The 27761-nt window shown below is 42.6% G+C and overlaps 1 protein-coding gene across 6 annotated transcripts in view; it reads left to right on the forward strand.

Moving 5' to 3' along the window:
* Positions 1-27521, forward strand: part of LOC136631913 (heat shock factor protein 2-like) — a 69256-nt gene extending 41735 nt beyond the window's left edge. Inside the window, exons 8-13 of one of the 6 annotated variants that reach the window (XR_010793096.1) lie at positions 8788-8912; positions 15844-15978; positions 22120-22168; positions 23735-23807; positions 24152-24320; positions 26387-26514. Coding sequence is in view for 4 of the 6 variants with exons in the window: in XM_066606402.1 (XP_066462499.1) it covers positions 8788-8912; positions 15844-15978; positions 22120-22168; positions 23735-23807; positions 26387-26703 (699 nt within the window). In the remaining 2 variants the exon portion in view is untranslated. Of the gene's footprint in view, positions 1-8787; positions 8913-15843; positions 15979-22119; positions 22169-23734; positions 23808-24151; positions 24321-26386 lie in introns of all 6 variants that reach the window. The other 5 variants (XR_010793097.1, XM_066606425.1, XM_066606402.1 and 2 more) reach the window with 5 other exon arrangements.
* Positions 27522-27761: the final 240 nt, after the last annotated feature.

Consider the following 27761-nt stretch of genomic DNA (forward strand, 5'->3'; position numbering starts at 1 on the left):
AACCTTAGCGAGCATCGGCGATATACAAAAATGCTTGAGTCGCCCATTGACTTAAATGGGGTTCGTTACTCGAAACGAACTCTCGAGCATCACTGAAAGTTCGACTCGAGTAACGAGCACTCGAGCATTTTGGTGCTCGCTCATCTCTACTCATAACCTCTCTGTGGCAACTACCTACCGTATTTTTCGCTTTAGAAAGCTCACTTGTCTTCCTCCCAAAGCAAGAGAAAAAGTCACTGCATCTTATAAAGCGAATGTGCTGAAATTTGTCGCATCAGCAACTGTTCACGCGGTTGCGCGCTTAAATGCACGATCATGGCAACTAAATTGCGGTCGTGCAAACAAACTTGTGATCACGGGAACAAATGTGCGATCACATACCAGTTTTCTCTCCTCCCCACTGCCGCCCATGTATGCTGCTGATTGGTTTTAAATGCGGCAGGAACTGCTGCTGCTTCCCCCTCCTTCACCAATCGGTTTCTTCACTTCCTCCTGCCGAACAAGCACCACTGTGACATGAAACTCTGCTGTCGCAGACCTCTGCTGCACTGTTACCTGGCACTGTCCCTAAATGAGTTCAGAATATTTTTTCCCTATTTTCCCCCTCTAAAACAGCGGTGCCTCCTATAAAGTGAAAAATACGGTACATTGCCATATCTCTCCCCATTTACCCTTATCTCTAACTGCTTGGAAAATCATAATCGTGTAGAACCCCATTGGCATCTTCCAGGGGAATGCATTCCTTAGGCTGGGTTCACACAGGGCAGATTTGCTGCAGTTTTGCCGCAGAAGAAATGCTTCTGCGGCAAAACCACTTCAAAGGTTAAGTTTGGCTTGCGGATTTTCTTGCGGAAAAATCCGCAAGCGGTTTTTTCTGCAGCATTTTTTGCTTTTTGCTGCATCCATAGGTTTATGGACAAAAAAGCGCTGCAGAAAAGACAGAAGAATGGACATGCTGCATCTTTGAAAACCGCGTCACAGTTGCATTTCCGCACTCTGGCTGTGCAGAAAAAATCCGCCCTGTGAGAACAGCTTTTTTGCAAAACTCTTTGTGCTGCATTGCACTGCAAACGTAGCGGTTTTGCCGCAGTGCGGATATGCAACGGCAATCCGCGGCAAAACCGCAGCAAATTCGCCCTGTGTGAAACCAGGCTTAGATTTGCTGCAACATGCTATCTCTTACCTGATGAGATCCACTTAGAGATATCACTCTGGCACACTTCTCTGCAGGGATAATCACTCCTACCATATGATCACTTAATGTCCCAATACCATTTGACCCCTGGAGATCAACAAATATATAAATGCACCATTTTTATTTTTTTAAGGCTCATATATCCTCTTTGCTTCAGGGTAAGGCCTTGTTCACATGGGCGTATTTTTCATCATTATTTTGTAAGCCAAAATTAGGAGTGGGTCCAAAATACGGAAGAAATGCAAATCTTTCAAATGATACTTTCTCTCCACTTCTGGTTTTGGCTCACAAAATACTGATGAAAAATACGCCCGTGTGAAAGAGCCCTAAGGGTAACCTAAACATATTCAAGAGGAACTAAGGGTCTGAAGCCTATCGATACCTTTTGGCATGACTGAGTAATTTTCCAAAAAAAATATATCCATTAAAGGAAATTGGGAGAGGGATCGTGCTCAAACATTCATTGATAAAGAATGGAGACACACACAACACTTAATTGTAGTTAATATGTGGAAACAATGAAAAACACTGATGGTAGAATACTCCAGTCCTATTAGCTCCAATGTATCCTAACTGCTGAAGAAATTGTGGTGATAAGGGGACATTTGTTGCATGTCTTGTGGGGCTGTCCACGTCAAAAAATGTTGGCGCTCTGTTTTCAGATGTTCTCCGTAGTGTGTTGTGTGGTGCTGAAATCCCCTCCCTCAGCCTTGGTATATATTTGCTTATACACCAACATACTGACTTGATCCAATCTCACCATATTGAGGCATTGGAAAAGCACAGTGTAGGAGAAACTGTATTCTCCATAAATCAAACCTATACATGTGAGAAAATGCTTGCATGTTGTACCCTAATACTTCCCAAATTCCCTCACCTATGGAGAGCACGGTCATCTAGCAGTGCTATTATTGTACCTTTACGCCAACGGAAGCTAGGGGTTTGACAGGAGGAACGCCCCTGTCGCACCCCTAGCTCCCGATTTGGCAGAATTTGTAAAGCCGCTTGAAGGTCCTATCCACCTCTGTACTAATTTGTGCCTGCCATCCTGTTTGATGTTTAATGATTCGGTGTAAATGCTTTGTTACTGCTGTAACATGCAAGCATTTACAGAAAATGATGAAAGCAAAACTTGTCCTAACCCTCCAGCCCAGGCTACAATGTGTACAAACACTGTCCTCCCCCATGCAGTTGCGCTGACATAGTGGGTGACTAAGCAGTGGAAGAGCACAGCAGTTCATCGGGGTGAAGCTCACCATGCTGCTGGGAGCGGAGGACCCAAGGAACTGATGGCCAATGGTGAGTGGGGTGTGTGTGGGGGTGTGGAGTGTGTGCTGAGCACGGCTGTAGGACCGAAGGGGGGGCTGCTACAGATGCCCGATAGCGGGGGGGGGGGGTTACTGTCAGCAGCGGGCAGAACATCAGCAGGCTCCTAGGACTGAAGGAGTACTGCAACTTATCGGGGACAGCAGAAAGGGGGTGAATTTCAGCAGCGCCCAGAACATGAGCACGCTCCTGGGACCGGTAGAGCGCAGCAGCGGGAGAGGGGGGAATCGCACATCTAAGCAGCAGAGGGCATCATGCCCCTCCCCTCCCATACTATCACTCTTGCCTCCACCAGGACTTCCTGGTGGCGTCAAGATACAATAATACCTGTAGCACCTACTGTGTAGTAAGTGTATTATGACCCTATCCCCATGATAAGCCTTCGATCAATCAGGGTGAGTTAGCAAATGTGTGAAATGCTGATCATGCCATTTTTATCAACATGGTAACTACTTTCTACATTTATGCTTTCTCTTTTCTACTCCTTCCCTAGTTTTACAGATTTCAATTCAATTGTTGACTATTGTACAATTTTTGTATGCTACATGATATACTGTTTGTATTTCCTTGTACATGAAAGATGACTATTTGTCGTACCCAGTTTGAAAACTGAAAAATTGAATAAAAATTAAATGAACTATATATTTTTTTTTTTTTTGTTTTGCTTACCAATTTTATCACTCCACATCTAGTTTTTATTCATTTCACAAAGCTGGCCTGGAATTACAAACCACCTCGTAGAGAAGTCTTGTACGCAAAGTGCAACTTTTTTATTCATAGACTGTCTGTCTGATCTGTGTACATGGAAGTTTTTGGCAAGATGCATATTGGGTCATTATCTTGTAATTGTAAAAGTCTTGCAACTTTAGCTGAATCTCAACTTAATTCAATTTAGCGGAAGAGTTTATTATGATTCTATGCACAGCAAGCTATGGATAGGGGCCGCCATGCTAAGGTTCCTGGTATTTTTGGTGTACCATTATTTCTTATGATTATCTTTCCGCGAGAACTCTTGTATTGCCTCTGCCATCAAAGAAGTAGTTCTGGAGAATGCAAGAGTCTGATCATAGAATTTTTTTTGTAAGTTTTCTTTTTCTCCTAGTTTGGGCCGCCTTTTTGTGAGCAGTTAGAACATAATGGCTTGGACAACATGACTTCCAGGGCAGTTAAAACAAAATGGAATGTTTTTTTACCCCTCATAGACCTGCAATCAGCCAAAAGTGGAGTTAGAACAGTATTGCACTAAGGAAGCAAAGTATCAGCCACTTCTTTCAAAGGGACGGACTCTCTCACTCTCTCACTCACTCACACACACCCACACACCCCTCTTGTGTGCAAGGTTTACCAGTAAATTGAGAATGAACGATAACCGCAGAAATCTGTATAGTGAGATCAGGTTGCAGCACCTGCCCATAGACGTTTATAGAAAGGCAAGGAGGAAGGAGAGTGGCTGGGGGAGACTGAAGCCGAAGGACACACAAACAGACCTACAGATACTGCTGTAGCATATTTAGTAAGTGTTCTACCTCACCCCAGTGCTGCATTCAACTGCTTGGTGCTGCTATAATATGTCTTACATTCTGCATCTGAGTGGAAGATGGGGGAGAAGAATCTTTTCCTATATGTACTGTGCATAGGAGATGACCTAGCAGCTGGTCTAAACAAACTTCTGGAGCTAAGGTCATAGAAAATGATGCTCAGAAATTGAGTCAAAAAGAAAATGGTTAAAGGGATTATCATATACAATTTTTTTAAATTTTGGTTGCTTGGCCTCAGGATACACTATCAGTATCTGATCGCTGGGGGTCCACTGCTCAAAAATCCTGCTAGTCAGCTGACTTGAAGAGCCTCTAGCCCTCACATGAGCGTCACAGCTCCTTCAACTAGCTGATCAGCGGGGATCCCGAGTGACAGACCTCCACAGATCAGATATTGATGGTGTAGCCTGCAGATTGTCAATCAATTTTTAATAGGTTGGATAACACATTTTAAGATGTGCATGAGACAAATTATGTAATGATTTAGAAGTGGTTTTTTTCTTCTCATGTACACACAACAGGTTCTACAGTCACCTGAAAGTTTAGCCAAGCTTTACATATTGGACAGATAATTTATGTAATTTTGAAAGTAATGCAATAGATTAGTAAAATTTTCAACAGTTGTACTAAACATATTAAATGGCGTATAAAATGTCCCACACATTGTGTAGCTGATAAAATATAGCTGCATTTATTACACAACACTGGTCCCAGTGATGCTCGCTCATTTGCTACACAGGAGCAAGTATTGCTGGCATCGCTCAGTGCTGCCAGAATGGAGGTGGAACGTTCTTTCCAGAATTTTATAATGCTTCTCCCTAGCCTGCGAGGGCTATAATTTACTGTGTGACAAGACAGGCCTTTTGAGAGCCTCCTGTTCGAGAGTAACCTGCAATTCATCTTTCCATTTACTAAAGAGAGGTTATTGGCCTGAGTTACTAGTTTTGAATAATAAACTCTACATATCGTTGTAACTGCAATAGGTTGTGTTTAAAAAAAAATAAGTAAATAATTTTGGTTTATTGAACCCTGCTGGCCAATCTAGTGAACTACACAAACTGCAATATGTCGTGGGTCAACCGACCAATGAGAAACTCCATCATTATCCTACATTTAGAAAAGCAGCTATGATGATGGGGGCAAAATGTGAAATATTTTTTTTTTGTCTCTTGTAAAGTTTGATAGAATTGACTACTGCAGTTACCACAACGATATACGATTAACTCATCCACAACCCCCCAGAGGTTGCTGGTAATCCTGGGTGCAGTACTGTATTGTACAGGAAAAAAAATGTAGTTGAAAATGCAGTGATGCAAATACAATTAACTTAGAAGGGGTTTATTGTGCAACAGTAATACAAAATAAAACTAAATTCATCACCAGAATCTTAGACAAAGAATAAAGTTAACACTTATACCACACAATAAACGCGGTAATTTAATACACTTACACAGGCTAGAAACTGATGTTTGGCTACAATATAGTTGGGTTGAAAACTTACTTGTATAAAGAAAATTAATTTAAACACACTCCTAGCTTTTTTTTTTTTTTTCCCCCTTCAGTTCATTTAGCAAAAAAAAAAAATTCAATTAAAAATTGTCCAGAAATGTTAAAAATAAAATCCATTTAAGTTTTGGCAGAATTGCCCAACTGCAATCCAGGGACTGTTTAGGGAAAGGGGCAGAAAGGAGATATACTGTTAATTAGGATAGGAAGGGGTTGCATTTTGAATAATTTAAAGAATATGGCCGTGACACCATCAGGCCCTGGGTTCTTCTCCTGTTCCAAGAGACTAGATGGTTCCTTTTGCTTATTGAGTCTAAATCTTCCATATCTAACCTCGAGATTGTAGGAAGGACCCTTTTTGTGGATGTAGTAATTTTATTTTCAAATATAATTCTGGTACTGCTACATCTACATATAGCCCCTTATATAATATGGGGAGTCATAGTAAGCCTTAAAGAGGTTGTCTGGGATTGGAAAATAGCTGCTGTCTCCGAAAAATGACTCCACTCCTGTCCATAAGTTGTGTGTGTAGTATTGCTGCTCAGCTCAATTGGAAGTGAATGGGAGCTGAGCTGCAATACCGGACCCAACCCATGGCACTGTTTAGTAGAAATCAGCCATGTTTATTTAGTCCTGGATAACCCCCTTTAACTAGGTTTGCTATTTGACATGTGTAAACGTGCCAATATGCAACCACATAATTTACATTTTCATAACACTACAAAATTGTTCCTGTGGTCTTTCAACACTTGTATATTACAACTTTTGAACAGTGCTTGGTTCAGTAAACCTGACTGGGTCAAGCCTTATGTAATTCCTCCATTGTAGCACAAAGCTGTTGCCTTAGTAGTCTTTTCTCTTTTTAACCTGGCCCAGTTATTGATTGATATGCCCCTAATTACACATTTTTAGGCCTACCACTGCAGAGGAAAAGACGTGTGGTCTAATGCATGATCTGCAATAACATTGGAAATGGCGAAAGCGACCTCCCCCTTACAGACTGTATCCATGATTTAAAGACTTATTCAGATACTACCTGGTTTCCTCCCCTGCCAGATCCAGCTGGAGAATGATCAGACCACAGTGCAGTTACCCATTGTAGATGACGGATGAAATGTTAAGGCAAACTGCAATATGACTACCTATCCCATCTGGTGGCTTATTCATTTCAGAGTTAATGGGTCCCAGAGCCCTATGGACTCTAGAAATTTCCAACTCTTCTGAAACTGGGCACCCTAGAATCCTGCTGACCAAACCCAGTATGGTGGGTACCAGGTCTACTGTCTTGGTTGCTTCAGAAAAGCTCCTTATTCTTGTTTTATTCCATCTGCTCTGATTCTCAATCTCTGTCATGCAGACGGTAAAGTTGTTTTTATATGTTTATGTGCCTCATTTGGACAGGAGGTCAGAAACCTTAGAAGACCTGAAGCTCTAGTTAGGTTGAGATATCATTCACTTAAACTTTCAGTGTTTGGTTGAATCGCCACTTTCATGGAGCTAAGCTCTACAAATTTCTCAATCTCCTGTCTAGTAGGGAGTAGTTTCACGTCCCAGTCCTGCTAAACTACAAGGGTAGTTGATAAGATCGGTGGACTGGTCTGATAAGGAGCTTCGTGTTCTGCAGCACCCAGGCTTGAAGTGGGGTAGGGAGATTTAAGGCTCATTTAAGATAACGATTGTCACTCAAATTGCGTGCAAGCAAACGAACGTGCACAATAATCATTAAAGGGGTTGTCCCGCGCCGAAACGTTTTTTTTTTTTAACACACCCCCCCCCCTCCCCCTGCCCCCCCGGTTCGGCGCGAGACAACCCCGATGCAGGGGTTACAAAAACAAACGGGTAGTACTTACCCGAATCCCGGCGGTCCGGCGTCTTCATACTCACCTGCTGAAGATGATCCTCTCTCTCTGTGGACCGCAGGGCTTCTGTGCGGTCCATTGCCGATTCTAGCCTCCTGATTGGCTGGAATCGGCAAGTGACGGGGCGGAGCTACACGGAGTCGGCATTCTGCACGAGCGGCCCCATTGAAGACAGCAGAAGACCCGGACTGCGCAAGCGCGGCTAATTTGGCCATTGGAGGCCGAAAATTAGTCGGCACCATGTAGACGAGGACGCCAGCAACGGAGCAGGTAAGTATAAAACTTTTGATAACTTCTGTATGGCTCATAATTAATGCACAATGTACATTACAAAGTGCATTAATATGGCCATACAGAAGTGTATAGACCCACTTGCTGCCGCCGGACAACCCCTTTAAGTCTAAACTCAAAGCCATTGTGCACTTTTTGTTTGTCGCTCAGTTTCAGCCTGCATAAAACTCCTCGCTTGTTCGCTCACTCCTCTTTACATCTAAACAGTCCACGCTCAGTGTTTAAATAGGCATGTGAATCACTGAACGAGAGGAGAACGATTCTCAGCGATGATCTGCCTCTCTAAACCTTCTACACGAGTGCGAACAACTGACCAAATTAGTGGTGATGTCACTGGAGCTGCTGCTGTGGCAAAGGGCTCTGAGCATTGTGCTGAGAGGAGATTTGGGAGATATTAGTGCACTTACCTCTCCGCTGTATATGCTCTGAGATGTGGCTGCAGCTCGGAATAGAGAAGCGGGAGCGAAAGGATCTGCTTCCAGGTTGCAGTCAGAAGCGGTGCAGTCCTGTTTGTGCCTCCTCTGAACTCCAGTTACCTCTTGTGGAGATGCCCCCTTCTCCTTCTCTCTCCCATAGGGACCACCGGTGCAGCTTTCAGAGTCCAAAATTGCAATTTCCGCATCCTTGTGGTGGGGGTTCCCAGGTCAGTGTGCTCACTCAGTCATTGTCAGGATTCTCTTAACCTCCCCGCCCCTTATAGAGCTCAGGTGTGTGTCATCTGGACCTGATAATTTGTCCATTTTAATATTTAAGGCCAATACTGCATTTCTTCTTGCTTAAAATAAATGCTCCATAACGCTGTCACTTGTTCAAAAGTCAATGATGAATCTGCCCTTCAAAACAGGGCTGAGCGAAGGCGAACGAGATAGCGATGACGTCACTTAGCGATGACGTCACTTGCTCGTTCACTTGTGCAAACGAGAATGTCCTCGCCTAAAAGGAGCCTTAGCTCGGCGTCAGTACATCTAATCTTACATTCATAAAACAAGCTTTTTTTTTTTCCACACAATACAATTGATAAACCTTATGCATTGTTTTGATTCTTAAGTATGCTATTCGTCTTATTGTTTAGGCATTTGACAACAGGACCACATGGTTTACTGACAGTAAAACGATCAGGGGCACCAAACGATCTTTGAGAGACGATCTCGACAGCTCTACAGAGGAGCCTGCGAATGAAATGTTGAAAATTTCTATGTAAGTTAATGTTTTTTGTTTTTGTTTTTTTTGTTTTTTTGCTTAATCTATACATATGTACAATACTTTGAAAGTTTTTTTAGGCAGGTGTGGAAAAAAAATGCTGCAAAGGTAGAATGATTTCAGAAATAGAAGTGTTAACAGTGTATTTTTGCCATTTAAAGAAAGTATAAAGGGAATGAACAAAAGAGAAATGTGTTGGGTGTGACCACACTCTGCCTTCAAAACGGCATCAATTCTTCTGGGTACACTGGCACAAAATTAGAGATTTAATAGGTTTATAGTCAGGTGTGTGATTAACCAATTATACCAAGTGACCCTCATCACTTTCATAGTTGGGTTGCAACGCAGTCATTAACTGAGTCAACTGTGTAGGAGACTTAAAACTGGGTGAGGAACAAAGCTAAGGTTGTGAAAGACTGTTTCACATCACAGGTAATACACCATACCGAGACTTAGCACAGCAACAAGAGCCAAGGTACCACATTGGCAAGATCTCTAGCAGGCAATGATTTCCAAGGAGACTGGGGTTTCAAGATGCACTGCTCAAGCTCTTTTGAAGAAACACAAAAGCGGGCAGTGTTGAAGACTGTAGATACAGTGGTTGCCCAAGAAAACTTAGTGCAGCAAAGGAAAGACACATCATGCTTCCCTTCAAAATTGAAAGATGTCCACCAGTGCCATCAGCTCAGAACTTGTAGACAGCAGTGGGACCCAGGTGCACCCATATACTGTTCAGAGAAGTCTGGCCAAAAGTGGTCTTCATGGGAAGAATTGCAGCCAAAAAGCCTTACCTTCAGCGTAGAAACAAGGGTAAGCTGCTAAACTGTACACAAAAGCATAAGAACAGCATTGGAGAAAACTAGCAGCAGGTACTCTGCACTGAGGAGTCAAAATCTGAAATATTTGGCTGTAACAGAAGGCAGTTTGTTCTGCCACAAGGAGTGTCTGCGGCCAACAGTGAAGTATGGTGGAGATTTCTTGCCATCTTGGGGCTACATTTCAGCAAATGAAGTTGAGAATTTGGTCAGGATTAATGGTGATCTCAAAGCTGGGAAATGTAGGCAAATACTTATCCATCATGGGATACCATCAGGAAGGCATCTGATTGGCTCCAAATTTATTCTGTGTCAGGACAAGTATCTAAAACATACAGCCAATATCCATTAAAGGGGTAGTCCACGGTGAGAAAAACATGTCTGTCTTCCAAACATAGTGCCACTCTTGTCTATAGAGTTGTGTGTGTGATCTTGTAGCTTGGCTAAATGGAAGTATGGGAGCTGCGCTTTAATACCAGACACAGCCCATGGGCAAGGGTGCTGCTGTTTGAAAGAAAGCAGCCATGATTTTCTAACCCTGGACAACCCCATTTAAGAACTATTATCAGCCTAATGAACATAGTATGTTAGGCTGAAAAAAGACATATGTCCATCCTGTCCAGTGCCCCACTCCCCAGTGTTTTTCTATAGGAAGGCAAAAAACTCCAATGAGGTAGAATCCAATTTTCCTCATTTAAAGGAAAAAAAATCTTTGACTCCAATCTGGCAATCAGAATAATCCCTGGATCCGGCGACTCTTCTGAAGTTATTAATGATCATAACCTGTAATATTCTATACCTCAAAAAAGACGTCCACAGCCCCTCTTAAACTCTTATCGCATTCAGTCACCACGTCCTCAGGCAGAGTTCTATAGTCTCACTGCTCATACAGTACAGACGTAAAGGATGCCCCCTTGTCACAGTCCTGGGTATAGATGATCTCTGTATTGTCCCCTGATATATTTACACATAGTTATTAGGTCACCCCTTAACCCTTTTTTTTCTAAACTAAATAACCCCAATTTTGATAACCTCTCTGGGTATTGTAGTCCGCCCATTCTATTTATTGTTTGCCTGTATTTGTACCCGCTCATATGGATTTCTTGATTACTGGTGCCCAAAACTGTACACAATATTCCATGTGTGTGGTCTGACCAGTGACTTGTAAAGAGGAAGAACAATGTTCTCGTCGTGTGCCCTTAGACCTATTTTGATGCACCCCATGATCCTATTTACTTTGGCAGCAGCTGCCTGACACTGGTTGCTCCAGTTAAGTTAACTAAAATCCCCAAGTCCTTTTCCATGTAAACTGTCAGTGTTTCCCATTTAGCATGTAATGATGACATGTATTTCCCTGCCCATGTGCATAACCTTATATTGCCACTTTTCTGCCCAAAGTCCCAACTTATCCAGATTCATTTGCAACCGTATTCTGTCCTCTCTTGTGTTAATTACTTTGCATAATTATCAACAGCAAATACTGATATTTCACTGTGCAATCCTTCTACCAGGATAAATGTATTAAAAAGAATAGGGCCCAGTACTGACCCCTGTTTCCCTACTAGTAACGGTGACCCAATTAGAGTATGTACCATTTATAACCACCCTCTGCTTTCTATCACTGATCATTCTTATTTTATATACCAACCTTTTATGTGGCACAGTAACAAATGCTTTGGAAAAATCCAGATACACAAGAGACACAGATATCTAATGACTCTTCTTGATCCAGTCTAGGATTTACCTCCTCGTAGAAGCTGGTTTGACAGGAGTGACTCCTCATAAACCTATGCTAATACGACATACAGCTATTTTCCTTGAGCTACTCCAGGATAGCATCTCTCAGAAACCCTTCAAACATTTAACCCACAATAGAAGTAACCCTTACCGGCCTTTAGTTTCCAGGCTCTCTTTTGGACCGCTTTTTGAATATTGGCACCACATTGGCTATTAGCCAATTCACTGGAGCAGATCCCTTCACTATGGAGTTCTTAAACAATGGATGAACAAGGAGTCCTGGAAGTCATGATGTTGCCCCACAGAGCCCTGATCTCGACACAGTTGAGTCTGTCTCGGATTACATGAAGAAATGGAAGGATTTTAACAAGCCTACATCCTCAGATCTCTGATGAATCCAAGTCTGAAATTTTTGGCCTCAATTGTAAACCTGTCTGGAGAAAAATCACCTGCCCAATACCATCCCTACAGTGTAGCACGGTGGTGGCATCATGCTGTGGGGGTGTTTTTCAGCAGTTGCGACATGAAGACCGGTCAGGGTTGACAGAGCTGAATGGGTCAAGGTACAGAGATGTTTGGAACAACCTCCTTGCCGAGTTCCTTCAAAAACTGCAAGTGTACATACAAGTGGTGTTTTTTAAGGCAAAGGGTGGTTGAAACAAAATTATTCATTTGAGTTAAATATCTTTTTTTGTTCACTTAGCATTGTGATGATTGACCAAAAAACTATCAACACTTCTATTTTTGAGATCATTCTTGCTCTGCAGCAATTTTTTCATACCTACTTAAAACTTTGGTATAATACTGTAGTCTACATACATACTTTTACACAGTTTTACTTTAAACCCTTTATGCTCTGACAGCCACAATCAAGGGCTTATTGTTCTGTGACAGCTATATATACCACAGTGATCTTGTGTACCCATATAATCAGTGAGAGCATGGCTGATTTACACAGCTGGGCAACTTCCGGGATTGGGGGTAACACCTTTCCCTTTTTCAAGTTTAAACCTTTTCAATCCAATTTCCTTGCCACCCTCACACTCCCCAGCTCTTATTTATTTTGGTTAAGAGAGCGTTGTGGATTCCTTGGAATTACTCAATAGAAACGCATTAAAATGAACTGTCATGTTAATGTTCAAAAAATTGCTAATAAAATCATCAATTTCCAATCCATTGTTGGCCTTCATCTCCAATGCTGGGCGAGGTCCAACACATTCTCACAATATGCAGGACGGCGTTCTGATCTTGAAGACTGTTCTACAGATAGATATAGATGGAGCGCTGTTTTTCAGACTGCAGTATACATATGCAGTACTGCCTCCGACATCAGAGAGCTGTCCTGTAAGACTAGCATTAGTATGCAGAACAACCGCCGACATTGAAGCGCTGTCCTCCATACTGTTAGAAATGTATCAGACCTTGCCCGACATCAGAGCTATGCAGGGAAATCTTAATGTTGGACGAGGTCTGACACTGGATTGGAAAGGGTTAAAACCTTGGGTGTCCCATTCAATAGCAACCGCAGCATCTAAGGGGTTAGACAGAGGGAGAGTGCTGGATCATTGCAATACAAATCACTCAAGGGGTAACACCCAAACATCTGTTCATTACTAGAATGTATAAAAAATTTAAATTTTCAGATCTATCAGGTCATGGGGTCAAGAAATACAGGGGGGTCACCGAAAACTCCTAATTTTGTTATCTTGGAAACTATGGGGTGTAGAAAGGTGTGATTCTGTTTGTAACATGTAGATTTATAACGGTGCATTTCAAAAGTCGTTTTTTTGTTACATTTTGTTATGCTGTGGCCTTGTGCAAATTAAATCTCCAAATTTTACCTATTCTGCATTCATACTTCATTATGACAAAGTGAAAACAATTTTAGTTTTTCAATTTAAGAAAAAGTTTTAATTCTAAAAGATTTATAACATTTTGCATTGAGCTAAGCTAAGTACTTGGTTAGAGCACCTTTTGGCAGCGATTACAGTCACCAGTCCTCTTGGGTATGATGCTACAAGGTTTGCATACCTGAATTTGGGGATTTTCTGCTATTTTCTGCAGATCCTGTCAAGCTCTGTTAGGTTGGATGGGGACTATTTGTGGACAGCAATTTTCAGGTCTCTCCAGAGATGTTTGGGTTCAAGTCAGGACTCTGGCGGGGCAACTCAAGGACATTTAACAAAGTTGTCACTAGGTCACTACTGTGTTGCCCTGGCTGTATGCTTAGGGTCATAGTCTTTGTGGAAGGTGAACCTTCTGCTCATTTTGAGAACTCTGGATCAGGTTTTTATTAAGAATATCTCTGTTCTTTGCTCCATTCAGCTTTCTGTTAACCCTGACCGGTCTCCCTGTCCCAGCTGCTGAAAAACACCCCCACAGCATGATGATACCACCACCATGCTTCACTGTAGGGATGGTATTGGTATTGGACAGGTGATGAGCAGTTACTGGTTTTCTCCAGACATACTTACAATTTAGGCCAAAAAGTTCAGACTTAGCTTCATCACACCGGGAAATCTTGTTTCACACAGTGAGAGTCCTTTTTTAAGTGCTTTTTGGCAACCTCCAGGCAGTCTTTCGTTTGTCTTTTACAAAGGAGAGGCTTCTTTGTGGTCACTCTACCATAAAGTTCAGATTAGTGGAGTGCTGCAATGATGGGAGAAGTTTCCAGGAGGTCAACCACCTGCAAATAGAATCTTTGTAGCTCAGCCATAGTGACCATTGGGTTCTTGGTGACCTCTCTTACCAAGGCCCTTCTCCCCCTATTACTTAGCGTTGGCTGATCCACTAAACTAGTGTCCTGGTTGTTCCAAACTTCTTTCATTTTAGAAATATGGCGGCCGCTGCGCTCTTGGGCACTTTTAGCGCAGGAGAAGTTTTTTCAGAGCTTTCTCCAGATCTGTGCTTCCATGTAACTCCATCTACAGGCAGTTCTTTCCTCCTCATGACTTTGTTTTGGCTCTGATATGCATTGTGCGCTGTGAGACCTTTATATAGACCATTGTTTGTCTTTTAAAATTATGTGCAGTCAACTGAATTTACCACAGGTAGACTCCAAGGTGTAGGAACATCTCAAAAATGATCACGAAAAATGGGAGGCTCCCAGAGCTAAATTTCAATTGTCATACCAAAGGGTCTGACAATTGAAATGTTTGTCAATGCAAATTGTTTTTTCATTTTTAATTGACAAAAATTTTTAACATTCTGTTGTCACTTTGTCATTATGGGGTATTGAGTGCAGAATGATGGAGGAAAACGTGATTTTCTGTTAATTGGCACAAGGTTACAACATAGGTTGGTGTTTAAAATAAAAAAAGTGAAAGGGGCTAAAGAGACTTTCCAAATGAATTGTATTTTCCTAACATTGCAATTGCAATCTAAGTAATATTAGAACAAAATTTCATAAGTTTTTGGAACTGAGCCATTCCAGATGGAAAATTAAAGAAATTAATTGACCCTCATCTTGTATTTCCTGACCCCATGAGCTGATGGACCTGCAAATTGGGATTTTTATATACATTTGAATAAATATGTATATTTACGTAAAAACCAGATGGTTGGGTGTTACCCCTTGGGTGATTTTATCCTGGAATGACCCCACTATAGTTCCTGCCCTGCAGCAGCTGTCACCGTGTCTTTGGGAGATGATACACTTTATTATATGTAGGATAAGTCTACTTCTGGAATATTGCACAGCAGCGATCACTCATCATGATAAAAGACAAACACCACAATGTATACGTATAGAATTCTTTACTAGAATAGTAGTAAGCAACAATGTAATTAAATATTACCGGCCTTTTAATAAATTACACAATAACCACAATAATTTTCAGGTTTGAACTGGTGGAGACCACAGAACTTGCTGCCATCCTTCTGACCAGTCCACCATTGTGCTAAGATGAGAGCTGCCAGACCCAAAGATCCAGAGGAAGGCAAACATTCCCCTGGAATTATAGCTCATGGGGGAAGAAAAATTCCTTCCTGTCCCCAATTGTAGCAATCAGCTATCACCCTAGATCTAATGTGTCCAGCTGTCTATATATGTATGTAATTATAGGCTCAGGAGAGCTGATGATGGAAGGGAACATATACAGCCAGCTCCTCCGAGCTTACATTCTAGTATACAATAGAAACTCTTCTCCTAAGAGCTTGCAATCTAATAGAATGATAGATATTCTGCTACGAAGGTATATGGGCACCCTTAGCTACTAATGTGCTCAGCCCATAGTTATCTAACTGCTGCACTACTGAATCGGAGTAACCAAAGAAAGTCCCCTTTGTGCTCATACATCAGCAGTATTGCAGACTATAACTTTAGTCTGTTAGCATTGTAGTAAAGTGGTGAACCAACGTGATCTTTCCAATTGCAGACCCCATGACTATGAAAGTTATCAGACAGATGACTCTGATGATCCCTCTGACCTATCCTCGTGTGAAAGTGAGGAAATGGTAAATGAGGAGTCTGCCTCCAACCACGGCCATTCCTTTGCAAAGACAGTTGAAAAGTAAGTAATCACTTTTGAAAGCCTTATATTTGCAGATGCTGTGAAACCATGTTATAATGCACAATTCATACTTAAATGCGGTTTCCCACCAAAGTCCCAGAATAGGGGACCTAACAATCACAAGAATTGTGCCCCCGTAAATAGAGTTGCATTGTGCAGGCATGAGCCCTCCTCCTTTCACTTCTGTGGCAGACAGACAGATTGCTGAACATATTGGTTTCCGCCTGGCCTGTATTAATGAATGGAGCCTTAGGTGAGAACGCTCATCGCGTCTCCATTCACGGGGGCATTTGGAGGTGTGGTTCTTGGATAAAGGGGATAAATAAAATCCCTTTTAGTAGACTATTTTCATCACTGCCATTGGGGTGGACACCAAAAGGATCTCTGGGGTGTGGTATATAGTTTACTTACAACATAATGCAGCAAAACTACATTCAACTCCGCTCATCTTGATATGAAATTATATTCTTAGTAGTCAACAAAACCTTAGACCATGACAACACTCCAGTGTGTTGCAACTTTTTTCAACACTACTCTACTGCATAGCGCTGCGCTCTTTCCATAGCGCTCATTCAAGTGAATGGGAGCTACGGAAAGAGCGCAGCGCTATGCACTCTTTCTCCTTAGGCTCCGGACAGATTGCAAGAAGCCATGTCAACGGTTTCTCAACTTTGAAAAGGCAAGATGGGAATACCCCATTAAGTGCCCTGTGAGATCACCACTGCAAATCTACAAGAGAGCTGTGTTTAACCCTTTCCAATCCAATTTCCATGCCACCCCACACTCCCCAGCTCATATTGATTTTGGGTGGGAAAGCGAATTGTGGATTCCTTAGAATTATTCAACAGAAACACATAATGAACGGCCATGATGATTTTATTAGCAATTTTTTGAAAACTAAATGTGAGTTGTGAGCAATTCACATCGGGAAGATGACTTGTAGTAATCCTGTAAATATAATCATATTGATATTACATACATTTATATATTAAGACTATTAATTTCTAATTTCTCTAATCTATATCTGTAATAGTGGCATACGGAGGGATCCTATTACTACATGCAATGTGTTTATCATATGTCTCTAACGCTGTGCAGAACAGCTCTCTGATGTCCGAAGCTGTTATACATATGTAAATTACAGTATGCAGGACAGAGCTTCGATGTTGGGAGGCTATTCTGCATACTGTAATATACATATGCAAAATGGCCTTCAGAGTTGTCCTGCACAGTGTTAGAAATGTGTGGGACCTCGCCCTACATTGGAGCTACGCAGGTTAGGTCTAATTCACACGGGCGACACAGCATCGCCACGAGAAAATGCAGCGATATCACATCACTGGTCCGTGCTATATCGCTGTGTATTCTTACGGCAACACCGCGATTTTGTAGCATCACATGCGAGGGTTTTCGGGGGAGGCTTGAAATATAAGCCTTACCACTAAAATAAGCTGTAGCTGAAGAAGGGAAAAAAAAACACATACATCACCTTGGACGCGTTGTCAGCCCAGCCTCATCTTCTCCCTGGGTCCCAGCACTGATCTTCTGCTCTGGCCGGGGATTGAAAAATCCCCGCCTTCTGGCTTTGATTGGCTGAAGCTTAGCCAATCACAGCCATTCATCGAGTGCTGGCTGTGATTGGCTGAACTTCAGCCAATCACAGCCAGCGCTTCCAGAAGGTGGGGATTTTACAATTCTCGGCCAGAACAGAAGATGATCAGTGGCGGGACTCGGGGAGATGATGCGGCCGGGCTGACAACGTGTCCAAGGTGATGTATGTGTATTTTTTTTTCCCTGCAGCTAGGGCTTAGTTTAGGCTTTGACCGTAGGATTTCCTACTGTGAAAGCTGCATCACACCACACGAAAACTGCGTTTTCGTGCGAAGTGATGCAACAGAGGAAGGCTCCATAGGAAAACATGGGCTACAAAACCTCACGAGTCGTGTGCATATTGCCGTACCTGCGAGGTATTTGTGTCTGGTTGTCGTATGCTACAAAACATCGTATGTGTGAAGGAACCTATAGGAAAGCATGGGGTTCTCATACATGTGATTTGTAGCATTGTAGCAACATTACAAAATCGCACGACTTTGTATGTCTGACGAGATCTGGCACTGGATTGGAAAGGGTAATAAAAAACGCATTGAACGCATGCTATCTTATTCCCACTCCACTGCTGATTTTAGGACTGGTCTTGAGGGACATCACCTTGAAAAAAACTTATGAGTCACTTGTATGTGAAAATATACAAGCTGCTGGATTATTCACAAGCTACATAAGATTAGAGGCTAAATAATGCCAGGCGAATTTTTTCCGTTCCCTTTTACAATATGCAGGTATTAAATCTTGCCTCTGTGAACTTTTTGCTCACACGTTTTTTATTTCTTCTAAGTTGTGTTCGAAAATATGATAGATGTCATTACCTAAGCAGGAAATATGCATGTTCTGAGATTAGTTTGTTTTGGTTATAATTATTTTTCCATGGAGCCGCTTTATATCCGATTCATAATTTACTGAGCAATATTCTAAGAAATAATGTCACTTCAAATTATTTCGCAGAACGCTAGGGGGTTAAATTCACCATTTAAAAGAGTGATGGTGTGGAGGGAAGCTAATCCGGTAGGAGCAAATGTAATTTGCATGCAAGAAAATCACTTCTCACTATCATGCCAAAAAAATCATTACCAAGTTCATATGGCACGTGTACCCAAAAACCAAGCAGGCATCCTGATGGCAATAGCAGCAGAGCATAACTTTGTGGTATCTGGAAAAAATAGTAGACAATAGGGATAAATATATCATACTTTCAGGAACCATTAACGAAAAACCCATTACGCTTACAAATATATATGCACCGAATTTCTGAATAAAGTTATAAAAAAAAATGCAAAAATGAAACCTGATCATCTGTGGAGATTTCAATATAATTCTAGATGCCACAATTGACACAACAAACAAACATAGAAATTCTCCCACGTTGTTGCCCTGGCTTAAAAAAAAAAAAAAAAAGCCCTATATGACACATTTAGGGCTCATGTCCACGGGGAAAATATGATTTAGGATCCGCAGCGGATTACCTGCACGCGGATCCGCACCCCATAGGGATGCATTGACCACCCGCGGGTAGATAAATACCCGCGGATGGTCAATAAAAGAGATTAAAAAAAAAATGGAGCATGAAAAAATCTGGACCATGCTCCATTTTCGTGCGGGTCTCCCGCGGGGACGGCTCCCGCGGGCTTCTATTGAAGCCTATGGAAGCCGTCCGGATCCGCGGGAGACCTAAAATAGGAATTTAAAATAATTTACTCACCCGTAGCGGGCCGGGAAGGTCTTCTCTTCCTCACGGCCGCATCTCCCTTGCTTCGGCTCGGCGGATGTGCCCGGCGCATGCGCGTGGCACGTCGACGACGTGCCGGCGACGTGCCGCCGGCGTGAGGAATTCATCCGCCGGCCGAAAAAAAAGATCCGGCCGTGAGGAAGAGCAGAGCGTCCCCGCCCGCTACGGATAGGTAAATTCTTATAAATTCTTCTTTTCAGCGCTCATGTCCGCGGGGCAGGAGGGACCCGCTGCAGATTCTACATGTATAATCTGCAGCGGATCTGATTTTCCCCGTGGACATGAGGCCTTAGGTTTCTTAATTCATCTTCCAGAGAATTTACCTTCTTTTCACCCCGGCACAACTCATTCTCCCGCATAGGCCCTCTGCTGGTCGACAGGTGGACTTTACCTTTTAATACAACCATCAGAAATGGGAACGGCCTTATGGTCAGACCATGCTCCAATATCCTTAAAAGTAGCACTAAATTTCCAAAAGGTTCTGCTAGAATTTAGAAAAACAATGTGAATCTGTTGAGGCTCCCTCACAATAAAGCCCTAATCAGCGATGTCTTGAAAGACTACTTTGACCTTAATACTATTCCTGATGTAAGCATTTTCTCTGCCTGAAATGCTCACAAGGCATATATCAGAGGTATTTTGATATAGCTCAGTGCTCAAAACAAAAAATGCAAATGAGAACAAATTAACAATTCTCTTAGGCTGCCCATCCAGGGGCGGTTTTCATTGCGTTCTCTGCGGCGATAATCCGGCCACGGGGAACGCAGCGAAAGCCCGCCCCTGGATGAGTAGCCTAAGAGAATTGTTAAGTTGTTCTCATTTGCTTCCACCCCCTGTCCACAAGAGGAGAATCATTGTCGGCTCCTGCTCCCGGGTGGCGGCTCCCGCGGCGGAGATCCGCCGCAGGATACCGCAGCGCCCATGGACAGGCAGCCTAAATCAAATACAGTTACAAGAAAAATACCTACAGTAACCCCCCCTTCCTCCCCGCCGGCACCCGAATCTTTTGAGACGAGCGGGCAGGTACTCGCATAAGGCACTACTCGCTCAAGTAGTTTGCCTTAGTGAGTACGCTCAATCATCTCCTAATTGAGAGCCATCCTACTAGAAGAACATAACAAAAATTCAGACTTTACACGTGCAAACTTCTACTCCTACAATTTGTAGAATTAGGATTGGCAGCAGCACACAGAATACCTTGTAGATGAGGGAGGAATCTTCAATAGGGTTATCGATGCACGATCCTAACCCGGTCCTGGATCCTGAACCAGTTAAATACAGAGTCCACGTGCACATAAAGCAGCATCCAGGGGTATCTTCCAATGAGCGTTTACACTTACGTAGTCTGGTCTAAATCGTCTTTATTGTGCCCAGAGATAATGACAACATTTTGACGTATGTCTGTGATCTTTGCAAGCATGGAATTTGTGTACATACAAACTAAACAGAACTCTGGATAGGAAATCTACAAAACGACCTCTAGAAATTCTTCCCTAATTTGTCTCTGAGACGTTGGACCAGACATATCAAGCAAATCACAGACCTCCTAGACAGTAAGGAGATTATATCATTCCAAACTTTGAGAGATAAATTTCACCTCCCATCTATCGAATACCATACCTATTATCAGATTTGCTCCTTTCTTAAGGCCACAAAGTTAGGAGAATGCATTTTCCCGAAAGGTTTTGATAGCAGATCTTTCAGGCCCATCATATCACACAACTTTTCCACTAGGAAATCTTATAATGTTCTGTCTGGAGATATGGGAGTTAGCAAAAAGGTTCACGTAATGAATTGGGAATGGGACCTTAGAAGGTCCTTCTCTACACCACGATGGCAATCATCTTTTGAGTGGGCTAATAAAGCAACTGAGCGCAAAATTACTCCAAACCCACTACAAATAACTTTCAAGATGGTACTATACTCCTTTCAAATTAGCCAGAATCTTCCCAAATACAAGCAACAAATGCTGGTGACAGTGTGGTCAGGCAGGTACCCTCAGACATATTTTCTGGTACTGTCCCCAAATACGTACCTATTGGAAAGAGGTGTTCAATAATTTACAAAAAATAACGCGTGGGAGTTCCGAGGAACCTGGGTCTGGCCCTTTTGCTGTTAAATTGTGAGAGTATTCCATATCTGGTTTGGAAATGGAGTTGCCACTATTTACTAGCAGCTAAGCTAACTTTGACTAGACATTAGAAGTCTGTTCTCCCTCCTAAAATTAAAGAACTTCATAACTTGATAGCAGATCATTGCATATATGAGAGAATATTTGCCCATGCTAATGATAAATCAGCTTTGAATCTGTATGGAGGCCATGGATACGTTACTCGGTGACACGCTAATCTCTGAAACCTAAAAACACTAGCTATAGGTGTAATTTCCAAAGAAAAATTATTTTAACAGTGTCTTTATGTAATCAATTGTGGAAATTCAAAGCATTGCCTAAAAGCACTTACTGGGAGTGTCCAGCTGCCAAACAGTGATACAGAACAAGGCATGATGGAAAGAAAACCTGTCTGAGGTTGACTCTCCCAATGTCGCTCTCCTTCTACTCTAAAGTAACCTTGACTTCAAAAAATTTCCGTGAGAAAAACATGTAAACACTTGTATCAAATTAAATTGGGCGAAGACAGATATTTACATCACATGTGCACGAGCGCAGGGGTCTATCCATGGGCGTTTATTCGATTCTCTCATATTCTTAATTTGAATCAATACTTGCCTTATTTGACTGCCATGTTTTTTCACGGGCTTTGATTTACTAAAGTATATTTCTTTGACTTCACACATTATAGACCAGTAACATGCAAGAGGATGAAAAACGGCACAGAGAAACATATTGTGGTAAGTAGTAACTGAAGAAGAGCACATACTGTATTGCTGGATTTGAGGTTTTCCTTCTACCTCGCGTATTTCCCCTTATTTAAGCCAAGGGATGTATTTTATACTCGCCCACTCCCTGTTTCCTGCACTGTCACCCGGTGAAGATTATGTACGGCCTGAAAATGTGACTATTTTCAGATTGCTGTTTGAACACTCTCCCATAGAAGTCTATTGGATGGCGTGCGCGTGGTAATCTGAAAATCAGATTTTCATGTCGCGTGTGGACTTCACCTGCGGACGGAGCAGGGGAGTATGAAATATACATCTGCTGGCTCCCAGAGCCATGACTTTATGGTGCAGTTTTGTAGGTGACAAGTTCCTTTAAGGCGACTTTTTTTTTTTTTTTAGCCTACAGCTGCCACTGTTCAGCACTTGCTTTCGGTCTTGGCAAAGTTTTTCTTTTTTTGCACTATTCTCAGCATAACATTAAGGCCTCATGTCCACGGGGAAAATCAGGCCCGCTATGGATTCTCCATGGAGAATCCGTAGCTGGTCCCTCTTGCCCCGCAGACATGAGCGCTGAAAAGAAGAATTAACTCACCTCTCGCACGCTCCGGATCTTCCCTTCGTCACGGCTTCATCTTGTCTCCGTCGCGGCCGGATCTTTTTTCTTCGGCCCGGCGGATGTGCACGGCACATCGGTTGCGTGCAGCGCGCATGCACTGGCCCAAAGAAAAAAGATCCAGCCGCGACGGAGAGAAGATGAGGCCGCGAAGAAGGGAAGATCCGGAGCAGGTGAGTATATTCTGATTTTGGTCTCCCGCGGATCCGGACGGCTTCCACAGGCTTTAATAGAAGCCTGCAGGAGACCCGCACGAAAATGGAGCATGGTCCATTTTTAAAAAAATCACTTTTATTGACCATCTGCGGGTATTTATCTACCCGCGGGTGGTCAATGCATCCCTATGGGATGCGGATCCGCATGTGGGTGATCCGCTGCGGATCTTAAATCATATTTTGCCTGTGGACATGAGGCCTAAGGCTGGGTTCACACAAGGTGTAATTGCTACAGAAATTCCGTGCAGACTTTCTGCACAGAAATTCCACCTCCGACTTTCATCCTGAAATTAGCCAGCAAAGTGGACAAGAGTTGCAAAAATCCCATCCACACTCTGTGGCCAAGCCCCGCTGAAATTCACACGCCGCGCGGAATTTAAAGACCGTCATTTCAATGCTTTCCTTGTTTCCGCGACGGCCTCTCTATGGGGAGAGATGTCTGCAGCAGAATACAGGCTGCGAAGCCGCTCCTAAACTCGCGACGAAAGGCCGTGGGTTTTGGAACTGCATTTCTTCCGTGGAAATCTTACGGTGTCTCTTTGGTCATTCCGCGAGATTTCTGCAGGGTTTCAGTCCTGTGTGATCCCAGCCTAATACTTTATGTACGAATGAGGTACATGATGGCTATTTGCGTGTTTAATTTTCACACTTGGTTGGGCTCTGAACCTTTTGATGGTGTAGCACTGCAAATACTGTATAGTAATTACCATACTCCAAACTAAACTATTCTGTTTCTGTTCAAAATCTCAGGTGACAAAACACAGAGTAGAATACAGTGACTCTGAGGAGGAAGAGGAACACAAGAACTACTGTGGGGAATCTGGTAAAGCACATCTTATGATATTATTTTCAAGGAGTTCTCCTAGAAACACTTGTTTTCACAGTCTGTAACATTTTCAGACTGGTGGGAAATAAACATAAGAGTTGCTTCCGACTTTTTCCCCAACTAATCTCAGATTGTGTGCCGCCTTGTTCTTGCATACGAAACATTCACACATATGTATTCACAAACTGTCCTGTGGAATGTCATTTCCACCTATACCATACACTGAGTGAATTTAAACACCGAATGAAGATTATTTCACAGGTAGTTTGTGCAATTGGCTTGACCTGGGGGGTGTACTAGGGTCCTGTTTTACAGCCTTGTATTGATCCTCACTAATTCAGTAGAGATCTCTGGAGGGGTTCCAGGAAAGCACAAGTGCTCCACAAGACTTCTAACATCCCCTAAGGTTCAGCTTCTTATAGGGTGGCAAAAAGAGGGTTGCGAGGCAACCTGAATGAGTGAAGGACCAAGTGTGACGGAGAGAAGCCCACGATGCAAAGAAATAGCAAGGTACACACCTCCTACTTAAAGCAAAGGTGTTACACGTACATGGATGTAATCAGGGGAGGTTTTAATGGCCACACTGTGTTCATACTCAAAAGTAGGGTCAGTAGCAGATATATTTTAGTACATAAGAAAGGAAAAGTAAGAACTAGAGATGAGCGAGCGTACTCGGATAAGCACTACTCGCTCGAGTAATTGGCTTTATCCGAGTACCGCTGTGCTCGGGGCTAAAGATTCGGGTGCCGCTGCGGCTGACAGGTGAGTTGCAGGGGAGAGCGGGCGGGAGAGAAGGAGAGAAAGATCTTACCTCCGTTCCTCCCCGCTCTCCCCTGCAGCTCCCCGCTCCGTGCCGGCACCCGAATCTTTAGCCCCGAGCACAGCGGTACTTGGATAAAGCCAATTACTCGAGCGAGTAGTGCTTATCCGAGTACGCTCGCTCATCTCTAGTAAGAACCCATGGGAATATGGTTGATAGGTCACAGCTGATGCAGAAGGGAGCTGGACTTGGATGCTGCGGTTGCTATTGATGGTGGCATATAAGCACTTAAAAGGATGGGATCAGTGTTATTTCCGATACCGGCAATTCCTAGGTGGGTATCGGCCACATAACACAGCCAGAACCCTGCCACGTGTGAAATGGACTTGACCCACTGCATACAAATCCCTTCCAGTGGATGTTGGGTAGGAATTAAAAAACAAGAATGATAGAGAAAAAAATTGCAAAACTGTTACTGTCATCTAAAGCCTAGTCCATATAAAATTAATGATAAAGGCAGCACTCCACACAGCGACTTATAACATGTATACGACCTTTATTAGCCCATGGTCATGAGCGCCAGCGACGTTTCAACCCAAACTGGGTCTTTCCCAAGCCTAGTCCATAATGAGGTGAAATGACCGCTGGAAGCAAACTGTGGCACAGGACTGGAGCAGAGCTTTGGCAATAAGTGTGATTGTCAGGGCTGTGAAGTTGGTAAGCCAAACTTCCTTCTCAAATTTCTCAAACTTCGACTACTTCATATGACTTGTTTTTAAAGTGATAAATTTACTGTATTAAAGTGGTAACATCCGGCTTTTCATCACCATTATGATAAATTAATCAAGCTACATCCTACAGTGGATATAAAGTCTACACATTCCTGTTAAAATGTCATGTTAAAAAATCCGACAAAGTTGACTTAATTTCAGATTTCTTTCTGCCTTCCATGTGATCTGTTATCTGTACAACTCCATTGGAAAAAAATTTTTAAATATTTTAGAGTGGAAAAAAACCCCTAAAATAATGTGCTTGCATAAGGCCCCCTCCCTGCACACAGGCGGAAATTCTGCTGCGGGATTTCTCGCAGAATTTCTGCCTGTGCCCGCCTGCATAGGAGTGCATTACAGAACGCAATCCTATGCAGACGACCGCGATTTGTCCACGTTAAAATACACGTGAAAAACAAATCGCGGCATGTTCTATTTCTGTGCGGGTCTAGCAGAGGCCTGCACAGAATTGTCACTCCCGGTGTGCCGGCTCCGCTCTGCGCATGCATCTGCTGGCGCCGACAGAACATCTCTTGCTGGTAAAGGGGTTTGAAAACCCCGCCTTGAGCAAACGATTGCTCTGATTGGTTCTCGAGCATCGTGGCTCAGCCATTCAGAGTCGGCGCTTGATGCACCAATCACAGCGACTCATTGAATTGTATTTTTTTACAGGTCTGGCCTATTTAGGTGTTTGATATCAAGAAGGTACAAAAGACAGTGTAAAGCTTTTTGTCTGACTCCACCACAACTCTATATTTACGTAGTACTCCCACATTTGAGCATTTTGAGCAATACTGATTGTGAGGTTCAGGCTGCTTGGACCTCTACTGATCCCAAGAACAGGCTGTTTTTTTTGTTTTTTCTTTCACTCATGCACGTGCAGTCAGATTTCCATCAGCAACCAGGCAAAATGAGAGTTGTGTAAATCAGTCGGTACATGTCCTATAACACTCTTGTCAAAACCACCCTCTAAACGTGTTCTCTATTTGTGTATTGTGAAATTGTACAGTTTATACTCATACTATATTCATACTTTTATTTTAAAGGCCCCACAAAGAAGACCGATAAAACATGCAGAATATCATGTGCCAAAATGGGACGAATGCTTAAACGAATTCATCGGGACAACGCTCAGCTGAATGAGAAGGTTCTAGCTGTAGAGCAACAATCTTTGCAGAAACTTTCGGAAATCTCTACAGTATTGACCAGTTTAGCTAACTACATGATGAACATGCAAAACTCCCAAAGACCTGGACACCCAACTTCTTTTGATACAAGGATTCCTCCAAATGACAAGTATAACTCCCAGAGACATAATTATGGACTGTTTTCTGATGCAACCAAGAAAGAGTACGACTCATAGCTTCCATTTTAGACCTATGTGACTTTACATACATTGGACTTATAATTGCTAATCAATATGTGTCATGGTAGGCACTGTGTAAGTCTTTTAGCTGTATCTAGTAGTAGTGATTTTAAACTTGCCAGAAAGCCAGTTTTCTGCATATTGAAAGGCAAGAATTACTTTTTAATTGAAAGAGAATTGAGATTTACATTACATAAACATCCAGAGTGTCATCACTGTGGAAGGATGCCAGCTCCTATGAAGTGCAGAAGACGTCATGGCCGAAAGGCTCTCCCACATTGGAATTCTGGTTAGTTCTGCATATATGGAAAAACCAGGAGATCTGTAATGGTGCAGAAAAAATGGTGGCATGCCAATCCACAGGAAAAGGACATGACACAGTAATTAAGCAGGAGGAGGAAGCCGATGACTGGACTGCACTGGCCTTCTGAAGTTCTCTACCAATATGATCTTCCCATCTTGTTCATTGTAACGTTCTGATAATCCAGAGCCTGTCTGGTCCCGTTCATGCATGATTATCAGAGTTTTACTGTATTCTCATGTGTCAACGCAAAACTGTCCTAGTGGATGTTTACAATGTTTTCCTACACAGTAGTTTATTTTAAAATTTCTTAGTCATTAAATACATTTTAGATTTGCAGCAGAGCTTAGACTTGAAAGATCGCATTCGTTGCATAATAGATGAAAGTATGCACTGGACTATGTGTCTTTGTGGTACTATTGTTTATCACTGCTTATGTGATGCCTATAATGTAGCTCTATTGGTTCTGTGGTTGCTTTCTGACCCTATGCCCATAAAAGTGTTTTATTACCCACTTGGTGTCTTTTCTTATTGGAGTGCCTACATTTATTTTGCAATAGATGTAGCTTTCACGTTGGCAATATCCAGCCTGACTTTACACGGCCATGCCATGGGTGGTGATCTGCAGTCTGCAGTCCTGCACCAGAAGATGTACCTCATCGTGTGTCTAATAATGTGCACGTCATGGCCGCCAGTTAGACTTGCTATAGTCAGTAACTCCAGCTTGTAACTAATCGGCATGAGTACCCCTAAT

This window comes from Eleutherodactylus coqui, chromosome 1 (assembly GCF_035609145.1).
Source record: "Eleutherodactylus coqui strain aEleCoq1 chromosome 1, aEleCoq1.hap1, whole genome shotgun sequence".
Classification (NCBI taxonomy): domain Eukaryota; kingdom Metazoa; phylum Chordata; class Amphibia; order Anura; family Eleutherodactylidae; genus Eleutherodactylus; species Eleutherodactylus coqui.